Source organism: Callithrix jacchus, chromosome 13 (genome assembly GCF_049354715.1).
Source record: "Callithrix jacchus isolate 240 chromosome 13, calJac240_pri, whole genome shotgun sequence".
NCBI lineage: Eukaryota > Metazoa > Chordata > Mammalia > Primates > Cebidae > Callithrix > Callithrix jacchus.
This window is the reverse complement of record NC_133514.1, coordinates 30924243-30937576: the sequence shown is the minus strand read 5'-3', so window position 1 is coordinate 30937576 and position 13334 is coordinate 30924243. Positions and strand designations below refer to the sequence as shown.

Sequence of the window (13334 nt, the reverse complement as noted above, 5' to 3'; positions counted from 1 at the left end):
CTGTATGATGACTAACCCAGACTGACGTAATTTATCAATTGATCTTGACGATGTACATTAGTGAATGCGTTCCACAGGCCCCAGCAGGCCATCTTCCCTGTGCACCACGTAGCTTTAGAAAACCTATTAGTGCAACAGAAATATCTAAAGCCCAGACTTTTTGCTAAGAATATTAGAACCGGTGCTAATTACTTTATTAATCATAAAGTGAAACAGCAGTGCTATGTCGCCACAGCCATAAAAAAGTGGTTTTATGGCAAAAGTAGTTAAAGAGAAAGGACAGATTGGATTTATAATACTCAGCTGGGTAAAAAAAAAGAAATTATGCATACCAGCAATTTTCTTTCTTTGGTTAAATATTCATTAAATGTGTACCACTAAGAGCCATTTGTAACTAATTCCCTAGTGGATCCATGTTCTAAGAGAATTTATTTTAAAATACAAATTAAAGCTTAAATTTGCCTTTCTATTAAAAATGGGTATAATGAGTCAACATATCTCCTGAGAGAAAGGCGAGGTGGAGATGTGCTGATGAGAGGAATCCTGTCCCTGATACCTGGAGGCCATGCTGGGGATTTAGGCCGTGCTGCAGGTGCCTGTCACCATTAAGCGCAGCAGAATTAGGAGGCTTTGGTCCAGGTTAAAGCCCAGAGGCAGCCACTGTCTGAAGACAGGGACACCGCAATGACCAAGACCATCATTTAGGGTGATGTTTACATTTCCATTGTTAGGTTAGATATTTTGTTTTCTTTAAAGTCAGTATTGTCTCTGAGTAAATAAAAAAATCTTGAGTTTCTGTATGAAAGCCAAGTATGCTTGGCTTTCACACACCTTACAATAAAAAAAAAAGACGTAGGATTCATCAACATTTCACTTCCTGTTACTGATTAAAGCCACGTGCGTGCACACATGTCTGCATATGATTAGATGGAAGAGAGAACATTAATGTTTGTTGAGTGCTAATACATTTCAGACAGTTTATACATTAATCTATTAACAACTATCTCATTTAATATTCATAACAGGTGTGTTATAGGTGGCCTATCTCCTGTTTATTGAAAACTGAGGTGCAATAATCTCTCTCTGAAGGTAACTCTGTTAGTGGCAGATCTGGAATTCGGACTCAAGACTGCCAGATCTCAAAATTCATGCTCTTTACCCTACACCAGGGCATTTCCAACTAAAATGCAAGACAAAACTACTAAGTACTGAGTGCAGGCCGATTTCACAAAGCAAAACGATGAAGTAGGTAATATTGTCCTCATTTCAGCACTGGACACTCAAAAGGGTTGTCAGAGTCACACAGTGAGTGAGTGAATTCCAACCCAAATCTGTTTAAAGGGAGTCTAGGACCCCTTCTCTAGGGTCTCGGTATCCTCTTCCATCAGATAATTTCCAGCCCTAGGAACTTTCTCCTTGTATTAAATCTCTTCTGGCTCAAAGTTAAATTATTTTGCTTTGTCCCTCCCTACCATTTTTTTTTTTTTTGAGACAGAATCTCTTGCTGTTGCCCAGGCTGGAGTGCAGTGGCATGATCTTGGCTCACTGCAACCTCCACCTCTTGGGTTCAAGTGATCCCCCTGCCTCAGCCTCCTGAGTAGCTGGGATTACAGGTGTGTGCCACCACACCCAGCTAATTTTTGTATTTTTAGCAGAGACAGGGTTTCACTATGTTGGCCAGGCTGGTTTCGAACTCAGGTGATCCCCTGCCCCCTCACCTCAGCCTCCCATAGTGCTGGGATTACAGGCATGAGCCACCACGCCCAGCTTGCTTTGCCTTTTATCAACAGAAAAATTACCACCATCCTTCAGGTAATCCTATCCACACAGTGTGAACTCTTCAAATTACCCTTCAATGGGTTAAACTATCCCAAATTACTAAGTTTTCTCTTGGTGAAGACAATATTCCTAGTTACTTCTGGCTACAAAGAATACAAAGAAACCAGACCAAAGAAACTGGCTCATAAAATAGAACATGCCTCAGCTGGGGCTAGTGTTGTTTCATATGAAGAGAATGTGGAATCGAGGACTCACTCAGGTGAAGCTCTGCCATGGAGCAGGCCCCTATCAGATGTTGGCTCTTTCCTCTCTCTCCGAAGGGCCCACTGGCCCAGGAAATAAGGCCTGAGAGGTTCCTAAAGGATAAGAGGATGGATATTTTGACAAGCAGGTAACTTCAGGAAGATGTGGGTAACAGATCTTAGGGACTGGTGTTCTAGAACAGTGGTCCCCAACCTTTTTTGGCACTAGGGACCTATTTTGTGGAAGACAGTTTTTCCACAGATCAGGGCAGGGGATGGTTTCAGGGTGAAATTGTTCCACCTCAGATCATCAGGCATTAGATTCTCATAAGGAGTGTGAAACCTAGATCCCTCACATGTGTTCACAGTAGGGTTCATGCTCCCAATGGAATCTAAAGCCACTACTGTTCTGACAGGGGGTGGAGCTCAGGTGGTGATGCTCGCTCACTCATCGGCCACTCACCTCCTGCTCTGCGACCCAGTTCCTAACAGGCCAGGGACCAGCATGGTTCCATGGCCCAGAGGCTAGGGACGCCTGTTCTAGAGCAAAACTCAATTGGAAAGTAAGACAAAGAGATCAAGACAGGTATGTAGCAATAACTCTGGAGTACAATGTAGGGCAGAAATTAGAGTACCTATTCAAGCAGGGATTACTTTCCTATTCCGTGATTACTGAGCCATTTGGATCCTTAACATCCTGTATGGATGTGATAGGTCCCAGGGCCTGGGTTAATCTTGAGGCAGAACCAGCTGTATAATTTGTGGGGAGTAGTACAAAATGAAATTGCAGTTTCCTTATTCAAAAGCTAGACAAAACTGCTGCTAAAGGTTCCAAGCTATTAAACTTTTTCTTTTCTTTCTGGTTTCTTTCTCTATTATGCTTTAAAATTTTTTTCTGTTTGTTATTGCACTTCCTCAGGCATGGGGATATTTGCAAAGGCCAGTACGGACTCTCCCAAGTTCTTGGGGACCCATATTTGTGACTTCACATTGTGGCCCACTAGTTTCCAGGACAGGACATTCTCTGTTAGCCTCGAGATTGATGTAGTCTGCCCATCCAGGTCATGGAAGTCAGCCCTAACTCACAGACTGGCAACTCTCAAGGGATCACAACTTCCACACTGAGAAGCATTTGGGACCTGGGTAGGCAGAGGCTCACACTTGCCCTGTTATGTACTGAACAGCTATAGTACTGCCAGCCTGGAATGAGGACAGCTGCCAGCCAGGGATGGAGACAGCTGCCACCATGCCTTGCCCTGAGACACCCTTGAACCTTCCAGCATCCTTGTCTGTGCACAGGCTCTCACTGGAGGCAAAGAGTGTTGAGAGAATGACAGCTTGCACCCTGCCCCATCCCCAACATGATCTCATTGATGCCCCAGGCAGTGGGCAGTATCCATTGCAGGGTGGGGTTGGGGAGGCGGGGTAAGAGCAGGGCACCAAGACTAGGAGGCAGTGAAGAACCCTTCCCAGGGAACAGGGAGATTGTGGTGGTGAGGGCTTGAGTGTGAAGCAAGGCCCCAGATCCTGGTGCATTCTTCACTTTCCCATCGGAAATAAGAATTCAAAGATAAGAATTTCAAGATGGTGATCTTAAGAGCATTCCTCGCCAAGCCCAGACCTCTGGACACCTGCACTGATGTGTGACCTCAACCAGCCTTGATTTGAGGTGCAGCCTCAGTGGCTCCAGCATAGATATTGGAAAACTGCTGGGCTGGAACTCCAGGCAGTCACAGGGGTTTGCATTTGTAATTCAACATTTCTATTTACATGTGCCTTTTATAAGAGCTCCCTGGCCTGTTATTAACTTGGTGTGTCATCTTGCCCAGGGATTTCTTTCTCTATTAATACTGGTTCTGTCACTGTTTAGGTATCTGACTCTGGCCAGACTCTGCTCCTTGGCTTCTTTTTTAGTTCTCATTCTTTGTGATTCTGCAAACTTAGAGAGTTTTAAAGCCTCATAGTGGATATTAAGACAAACAACATCATACAGTGTAGTTCACCCTGTCCATTGATCTGTCTGGCTTCTGTGTTTAAATAAAAGGTGCTGGCAGTGTTGCCAAATCCTTCACTCACCCTACGTAACACTTTAGATCATGTTGCAGGAAAGGGAGGCCCCAGTGTCCAGTTATTGATTAACTGGGGAGGAAAAAAATGGCTTTGCCTCATTTCTTATTAGGTAGCAATCCACGTATCTTTCCAGTAAGCAGCATGACACTTCAGGGGGCTCTGAAAGACATTTGACACTCTGGCACCAGAGAGGCAAGGCCTGGGAACTGTGGCCAGTAGTGTGTGTACCCAGGAAGCAGCAGACAAACACAGCATCTGACAGTTCTGCCACCCCTGGCTGTGTGACCATAGGCTAGTCACTTTCCCTCCCTGGGCTTCAGTTTCTCCATCTTTAAAATAAAGAGATTGGACTAAGTCATCTCCAGGGTTTCATGTAGCTTCAAAATCTAAGATTTTATGACTGTGAATTTACAACTTCCATCTTCTCAGGGGCCTCCAGTCAAGTCATTCTGGGGATCACAGTCTTTTATAATTTCTGAAGCTTCACTTCTAAAAACTACTCAGAGCCGGCCAGGTGCAGTGGCTCACACATATAATTCCAGCACTTTGGGAGGCCGAGGTGGGTGGATCACCTGAGGTCAGGAGTTCGAGACCAGCCTGGCCAACATGGTGAAACACTGTCTCTACTAAAAATATGAAAAATTAGCCAGGTGTGGTGGTGGGTGCCTGTAATCCCAGCTACTTGGGAGGCTAAGGCAGGAGAATCACTTGAACCAGGGAGGCAGAGGTTGCAGTGAGCCAAGATGGCACAGTTGCACTCCAGCCTGTGCAACAAGAGCAAAACTCTGTCTCAAAACAAAAAAACAAAACAAACAAACAAAAAACAGCTTAAAGCACAGTTCCCAGCCTGTTAGAAAGAGGAGTGGGATTGAGGTATACATGTCAGGTGCCATCATAAATGCACACGAATGGGAAATGGACCCAATGACTCAGAGCTCACCTAAGACCCCAGCCCATGTCTTCCGACAAGACTGGCATTGCTATTCTTGCCCCTTCAGGCAAGGGTGTTCTGCAGCTCATTGCTGAATTCGTTACTGGAACAATCCAAAGAAGGCAACAGTTAATTATACACTGAAGAAGCTCCTTCACATGAGCCTCTGCTCAGCTCTCTTTTTCATACCCTCTGAAAAGACGTAATTATCCATTGTAGTCATCACCAGCTTTGTTACTTTGTGTGCCTCTAATTGGCACTTTTCTTTTAGACAGTGAGGTATAGTGGAAAATATGCTCATTGAAGAGCCAGCAGCCTGGTGTTGTGGTTCTGGGCCTATTAATACTCCAATGTGTAACCCTGAGTTAGTCCCTTCACCTTTTTTGGGTCTTGGCCGTCCAATCAAAAGGAGGGGATTAGAGCAGATCTAGCTAAGCTCTGCTTCTGCCAGACATTCTGTTACTCTCTCCCCAGATGTCTCTGTTAGCATGCCGGTTATCATGGGAGACATGGAAAAGTAAACATGTGCTCTAGTCCTGGCCCTCAGAAAGTGCTCAGGGTTGGGAACCAGGTAGAAATGGAGAAGTGCATCGTCATGTAGTTCTTCTAGGGCTTCAGGAATTCACAGCGGGAAAATTGAATTTGCTCGCTGGGACAAGACAGAAGAAGCCATCCTGGCTCCACCGGAGTGTCTCATGTTGGGAATAAGGGTGGTAAAGCTGAAAGGAAGGGAGAAGTCAGACTAACTACAAAGTCAAAAGAGTTTGGACTTCATCATCAGTAAGGGACCGCTGTAAACATTTGACTCGTGGAGTTAAAGCATGAGATAGACTCCTTAGAAAATGTGTCACTGAGGAATGCATTTGGCTGCACCAACCACTGTGGTCTAAACACATCTGGGAAGATTCTTTTCTATGTAACAAGACATCAAGAGGTGGCAGGTACTGGTGTTGGCTTAGCAGTCAGGGTTACTGTGACTTTAGAATGCAGACATTCTGATGCCAGGGTTATTTCTGCAGTTTCCTTAGCCTTTTACTTGTGGTTGCAAGATAGCTGCCATGGCTCCTGCTCATGTCTCCATATAAGCCAAAAAGAGAGAAAAAGAAAAAAGATGGGGGTTGGGGGGGGGAGAGTGACTGCAGGGAGGGTTTGCGGCAGGTACGTCATTCTTTTTTTTTTCTTCCTTTGAAACATGGGGATTATGGGTAAAGTCATTCTTTTTACATCACAAAAAACTTTCAATGAAGCTCCCAATCCCAGACCCCCTAAAACAAAATAAAACTAGATTTCTGATTTTGTCCTAAGAGCCATAGCTTGGCCACACAGCCAATAATATAGGGGTGGAGTGAGGTTGGAAGTGGTGTCATCAAGCCAAATGCTTTCAACAAATGCTTGGCACCACCTTATCCCACCCTTGGTAAAATGAAATGACTCCCTCTTTCCTAGTGTTTGGGTTGTAGTCAGTTAGCTATTTATTTCTACCTTTTGCAGGAAGATAGGTGGGCACGGTAGCAAACTGGAGAGCACATAGGTACCTAGATAGCTGCACCTACCCATTGGTACAAACCATAGCATGCAAGATGATGAGCTTCTGGCAACAGGTTTTTTTTTTTTTTTTTTTTTTTTTTTTGAGATGGGAGTCTCGCTCTATTGCCCAGGCTGGTGCAATCAAGGCTCACTGCAACTTTGGTCTCCTGGGTTCATTCTTTGATGCAAAGAGACTTTTCAGCCTCTTATAGAAGTCATTCCCAATCCTGCTTTCCCTTGCAGCCTCCTATTACACATTGCGATTGATGTTTTTAAAACATTTTTTGGTAGCTAATGGTGAGCATCTTAAGAAACTTCCCATCTCTGTGTCTGGAGCATTAGGTGCCATGCTGGGTTCACAGTGATCATTCATTCATGACTGTGGGTGTGAATGCAGCGAGGACAGCTCCGATGGGGAGCTCCCTGCCTCTATTGCTTTTCTCAAATAACCAAAAGCCTGATGTGTTGGCCAGAATGTGTGTTAATATCCTGGCCCGATTCCAGCATATTTCATAGCAGCCATTAAAGAATATATTCTTAGGTTTACACTTATAAAACTTTACTGGCTTAGTCCATTTATTATCATATGTTTTAAGTTGAAGTCTTGAAATACAGCCTTAGCTATATTTAGCTGCGCCTACCCATTGCTACGAATCATAGCATGCAAGATGGTGAGCTTCTGGCAACAGGTTTTTTGTTCGTTTTTTGAGATGGAGTCTTGCTCTGTTTCCCAGGCTGATGCAATCAAGGCTCACTGCAACTTTTGCCTCCTGGGTTCAAATGACTCTAGTGCCTCAGCCTCCAGAGTAGCTGGGATTACAGGTGTACACCACACACTCAGCTAATTTTTGTATTTTTGTAGAGATGGAGTTTCACCATTTTGGCCAGGCTGGTCTTGAACTCCTGGGCTCAGGTGATCTGTTCACCTCAGCCTCCCAAAGTGCTGGCATTATAGACATGAGCCACTGCGCTTAGTGAGTGGCCACAGTTTCAATTACTTTACCAGCTCTGAACAACCTCTATCCATGGTAGATAATTGTAGTGGTTTTTGCTCTTTCTTGAATGACTATTAAAAAAAAAATCTTAGTTTGGTCAAATAACGTGCCTTGCTTCATCCATAATTTTACTTCATCTCAACTGAGCTTATTCTATTAAAGAGCAGGAAGTCCTTTGAATTTCTATTTCTGGACAGGTTTCTGTGGAAGTCTTTAATTTTTTTCCTGCTGCCTTTTCCCCTTTATCTCTACAAGTTCCTGTTCTATAAAACTGGTCATTTTTACTGACCATTACTACAGGCTGAATTTTTCCCTATAAAACCTAATTTTGTAATCTGGGAGCAATATACATTGCTGATGTGATTTTTATTCCCTTCTCTCCTTCTGAGTCTGGAAGAGTAGCGTTTCTTTTGTAGATTTATGCTGAGGTCTTGCACTCGGCACTCTCACATTACAGATGATTTTTCTGTAAAAGTGAGATTATAATGGACCATTTTACAGCCTTATGGTGTGCCTATTTCTCAGTGAATTTAATATTTTCTCCAATTTGTGAGCTAAATGTTAACTCCTGAGTTTTTTTTAATTAATCCAGTACTATTATAAAATGCATGTTTCTTTATGTCTAGAGCCTATGGACTGTAATTACTGCAGGTAAAGATTATGCACAGATTATAATATGCAAATTAATCTCACTGTGCTATGGAACTGGTCCTTGCAGAGTTGTGCCTCATGAAGTGACACTGTAACCTCATGTGCTTTCTAAATTGATGGCCCGAATACAGGAACGTCCTCCCTCCTCACCCTACCCTACTGGTGGCTGTCTCCATGGTAGAAGAGGAAGATAGCATACATCCTACAGTTGTGGATTTTAAAAGGGGAGCATGAAAAAAATAAAACTGACCCTTCTGAGATTCAGTTGTTTACAGAACAGGTTTTTGTGGTCCCATCTCTGCCTCTGGATGCCCTGGGGGTAGCAGTAAAAGGAAGCCTTGGGCTGGAGGGAGAAGCACAGCTCCCCAGGTGCTCATATAGTCATATATTCCCTCTCATTTGAGGTCGGATATATTTCTACTTAACTGTGCTGACATACAGCCCCAGCACAGAATTTCATGTTCCTTTGTGTTCAGGAAACAATAATTTAGGTGAGCTGGGATTAACCCACTGTTGAACCTTGGCAAGATGGGTTCCGAGGCTCTCAATGGATTCAGGAATCACTGACAGCTTCATGAATGGGATTTGTTGCCTGATGCATGAGCTGAGTTGTCACAGGCAGGGTGGGGAAGGGCAGACTGGAAAATCCCCATGCCTGGCTGCCTCGCCATGTGTTTCTCAAGATTGTGCTCTGGGGGTTTCTGTGAGGGGGAGCCCTCCCATTGCCAGCCTGCTCACAGACCACACAGGCACGCACAGCCCTGCCTCATGGAAGCATCTTACAATTTTTAAAAAGTCCTTTCTGCAGAAAGCCCAGAGCCTGCATGTTTTAACTCCCAAGTGGCAGCAGGCTTGTTTTGATAGTTGGAGCCAGATGTTCACATCTGTATAAAATAATATTCATTGGACGATGAGGAATATGCACGAAGTCATCAAGATAAGCAGTAAAGGCAGATTTTGATCGCCTCCATCTAGAATTGTTAAGCCTTTCTTCTTTTCTTTTGAAAAGGGGATAGAAGGAAGAGCTGTGCATCTAATACAACTAGTCCTTTTTGGAGAAATGTGTGAATGGGCTACTACTGTCAGTCCAGATAAGTGACGTTTAGTGTCCATTCATCTTATTTCTCTTCAGTAATATGTCAGTCTCCCTTGTCCTCCACCCACATTATTCAAGGTGAAAAACACTTAATGGGTTCTTGTTGTTCTTTGTACTTTGTTCATTGTTCTAGATCTGTGCTGATACTGACATAGTAAGTCTATGATTTGGGAGAAAAAAGGAGATGAGGAGAGAACCAACATGCATTGGGCACCCATGATGTGCTAGGCTTTATACCAATCATCTTATTTAATCTCCCCACATTTAAGATGTGGTGATGTCATCCCACTTTTGACTGAAGACACCACAGTTGAGACAGCTCCCGAAAGGGACCCCAGAGCTTCGTCTGCCTCAACACACCTCTGACAACCCCATGTGGCCTAAAAGGGAAAGCATTAATTTAGTATTCATAGTGATCTATTTCATTTGTATATACTGACTTACATATGTCAATTGCTATGTCTTAGACAATGACATTTTATTTCAGTAGTTTATAAGCCTCATCCTTCAACTACTGAAAAAGAAAAAAAAGAAATGCTCAAAGAAGCTTTGAAAGTATATTCATGGTCTTTAGCTCCTAGATCTTTCTGTGACTTCTAGCTCATTCCATTTCTTAATGTGGCGGGGAGCTTCCACAGTTGGGTGGAAACAGGGTCACCACAGGTCCTACTGATTTCAGGCCACACAAACCTGTCCCTACTTCCTCAGAGGACAGGCTTAAGAACAAAACACTCCCCTGGGTTTACCTAGATAGTGATATTCAGGGTAAGGGGAGGTGGGATGGGAGTAGGATGCCCAGGCTCTTTTGGGATAAAACTACCATGCTAGAGTGAGTGGATGAGGTGGCACATGTGCTTGTCTTCAGGTTCCCTCCCCAGACTTATGACTATCTCAGATGCTTGGGCTCTGTCTGCCTCTCACTCTATCTGGTGTGCGTGCCCATTCGCTCGGGCTTACCCCTACCCATGCTTCAGCTCATAAGTAGATTATCTCTAGATCAAATGACATGCTTGACTCTCATCTGCCACCAGTTGATGCAATCGGTGATTAATTAGGCATCTACAGTCTGGTGAATGACAACAGTGGGTTAACATTTAGAATGGACCTTCCTCTTGTCCTGTTTTGGTCCTTAATTGTCTGTTTTGATTCATCTTAACAAGTACCAAACCAAGGCTGGGCATGGTGGCTCAGGCCTATAATCCCAGCACTTTGGAAGGCTGAGGCTTGTGGATCACCTGAGGTCAGGAGTTCAAGACCAACCTGGCCAACATGGTGAAACCCCATCTCTGCTAAAAAATACAAAATTAGCCAGGTGTGGTGGCGCATGCCTGTAATCCCAGCTACTTGGGAGGCTGAGGTAGGAGAATCGCTTGAACCGGGGAGGCAGAGGCTGCAGTGAGCTGAGGTCGAGCCACTACACTCTGGCCTGGGCAACAGAGCAAGACTCTGTCTCAAAACAAACAAAAACAAAACTAAAAACCCACCAAAAAAAACAACAAGCACCAAGCCCAGATGAAGCTGTAACACATCTAGCTTCATCCATACACATGTGTAAGTATTCCCAATGGAGTACAGTGGATGGGAACACCCATAGGACAGCTCTGGATGCAGCTGAGTTTGACTGCCAGAGAAGTGTGGGGTAAATACTATTAAGATGAACTTGATGCTGATTGATGGAGCCGAGTAAGTGGTACCATATGGCAAGGCTGTCATCACGAATAGCAGCAGCTGGGTTAGGAATAAAAAGGTCTCTGTGTGCAGCAGCACAGGGGAGGGGAATTTGAATGACATCACAAAATCCTCTGGGGAAAAGAAACAGAAATGGAGTCAAAATGTCACTTCCCCTTTTCTTTCTCACCCTTGGCCCTGCTGGGAGCAGAAACAAGAGTCCTTGCAGTCAAAATACAGCTGGCTTTGTCTTTCCCTTATGACTATGGCCACAATGTTCTTCCTAAAACAGGTGGAGACTCCCTTGCCTGTGTTTTGCATGCCAACTTTGGTGGGTGACATAGATCAGAGGGCAGGTTGCCATGAGGAAGTCCTTAGGCGTAATGTGGTTGATGAATCGGGAAGGTCTGAACACGTGGCTATGAAGGAAGGCAGGGGAGCAGAGGGGAGGCTGCAATGCACGTGTTAAAGTGCTGGGTATCTCTGAGTTTCCCAGAGTAGGGCTTGAAGTGGGCTCATCTCTAAGGGAGAGGTCAAAGCTCAGAGAAAATCATACTACGGGCTCTTCCATGCTTCTTGGAATATTGCAACCTAGCTGGCATCTGGATAAAATGAGGAGAAGGAGTAGCTGAAGCAGAGCTGTCATAAAAAGCCACATGTAGCCAGGGCAATGTGTGTAGAGGGAGGAGGTGGGGATTTTCCTGCCCGAGAGCCGGCTCCGGGCCCACCTGCATTGCCTTGGCAACGGTGATGGGGGAGGAATTTATAGGCTCATTCCTACGTGAGTACCTTAGGTCTTTTTAGATTCCTGCTGGCTTCTCTAGACACCCACCGCTTCTGTGAATCACTGCATGGGGCTCTGGGAGATGCTCTGTCACAGTCTGAGCCGTGACACAGCTCAGGGAATGCAGAGAGGTTCCGAGGGACTTGGGGAGCAGCTTTTCAACATTTGGCCTTGGTCTCTGGAATGTCAGTTCAAGGGCCTAGATAGAAAAAGCAACTTTGAAATGTGATTGCTCACATCCCCTTCATTCACCCAAAATGTGAAGGGCCTTCTAAACAGCTCAGTGAGGTATAATGCACTCAGAGAAGATCAGAGTTTCCGCTCTGAACTGTTTATCAGTGCCACCTTGGGTGAGCTGCAGGTTAGTTTCCTGTCCCTAATCTGTTCTCTCTCTAAATATGAGCACTGGATGACCTGGCTACAGTGGGCCTATCCACTTCAGAATGTTGTGTGCCCTGATTGGATTTTAATTTGGTTAACCATGGCTGGCTTAAGGGCATAGCACCTGTCCTGATTACCATTGCCAAGAACTTACAAAACCAAGCCAAGCTAGCTGCCTTGTCAGTGCCAGCCAACAGGAGCCGAGATTCAGGTCTCAAACCAAATTTGGTGCAAAAATCCAAATGCACTGAACCAAGCGCTCACTTACCAAATTGCATTAAAAAAAAACCCCAACACCCCCAGCGCTTGTCCTAAATGCAGGTGATGCTTATGTCATCCCCACTAGAATGAACCCGGGGACAGGCAGAGCTGGGTCTGAATGTTCGCTGCTGCATCTCAGGACCTAGCACGGAGCGTGGCAGAGAGGAGGTGCTCTCGGAGGATCTGGGCTCTAGAAAGCTCTGTCATGAGGTTGTCCTGCAGGGAAGCATGGAGTCTGTTGTCATTGGCCTGTTTTAACGATGGTAACATTCTATGGTCAATAAGAATAGCTCACGTTTATTGAGCTCTAAACTGTGTGTGGCATCACTGTAGGTGCATAATTTAAGAAAATATTTTTCTTCTATCGAAGTTACACATGCACAGAATTTTAAAAATCAGATTGTAAAAACACCAGTCTTCACTCTCCTCTGATGTTCTGTTCTCTGGAGGCAGCCATTTTCAACTCTTTTGTGCATTTTTTGACATTAACCTTCATATCTTTATAGAGTATACTTGTCTTGCCACTTAATAGGATTTCTTGCCTGTAAAGTGAGGATCTAGCTTCCTTTTACTTCTTTGCCATCAAGACACACACACACACACACACACACACACACACACACACACACCATACTCCTCACAAACTCCACAAACATACCCCATGAAAACAGCCCCCAACACACACTATGCACACAAACACACATAGCCCCCTCACAACCCCCAAAAACACTACACACACACCCACATACCTTCTGGACCTCCCATTATTGCAATATGATTATATTGTAATTTTTGTGGCTACAATAGTCATTCTTTGCATTGTACAGATATGTAGATGTTCTATACAACTGACTTATGTAGTAAACTATGATTACTTTCCTTTGCTCCATAATTTTTCTATTTCTCTGGAGTTAATAATTAGCTTGGATTTTTCATCTGTGCTTGTGTG

General features: G+C 44.4%; 1 protein-coding gene and 1 long non-coding RNA gene across 20 annotated transcripts in view; one reads left to right on the top strand and one right to left on the bottom strand.

The window, feature by feature from the left end:
* LOC118146779 (uncharacterized) overlaps positions 1-13334 on the top strand; it is a 358558-nt gene that overhangs the window by 249216 nt on the left and 96008 nt on the right. The window lies entirely within an intron of this gene.
* The window catches only part of LOC128929425 (uncharacterized), a 30876-nt gene that overhangs the window by 14088 nt on the left and 3454 nt on the right, over positions 1-13334 (bottom strand). The window contains exons 4-6 of one of the 12 annotated variants that reach the window (XR_013525285.1): positions 12528-12601; positions 11792-11942; positions 1980-2135 (exon numbers count right to left, since the gene is read on the bottom strand). Coding sequence is in view for 1 of the 12 variants with exons in the window: in XM_078346901.1 (XP_078203027.1) it covers positions 2035-2135; positions 5032-5125 (195 nt within the window). In the remaining 11 variants the exon portion in view is untranslated. The other 11 variants (XR_013525281.1, XR_013525283.1, XR_008475919.2 and 8 more) reach the window with 11 other exon arrangements.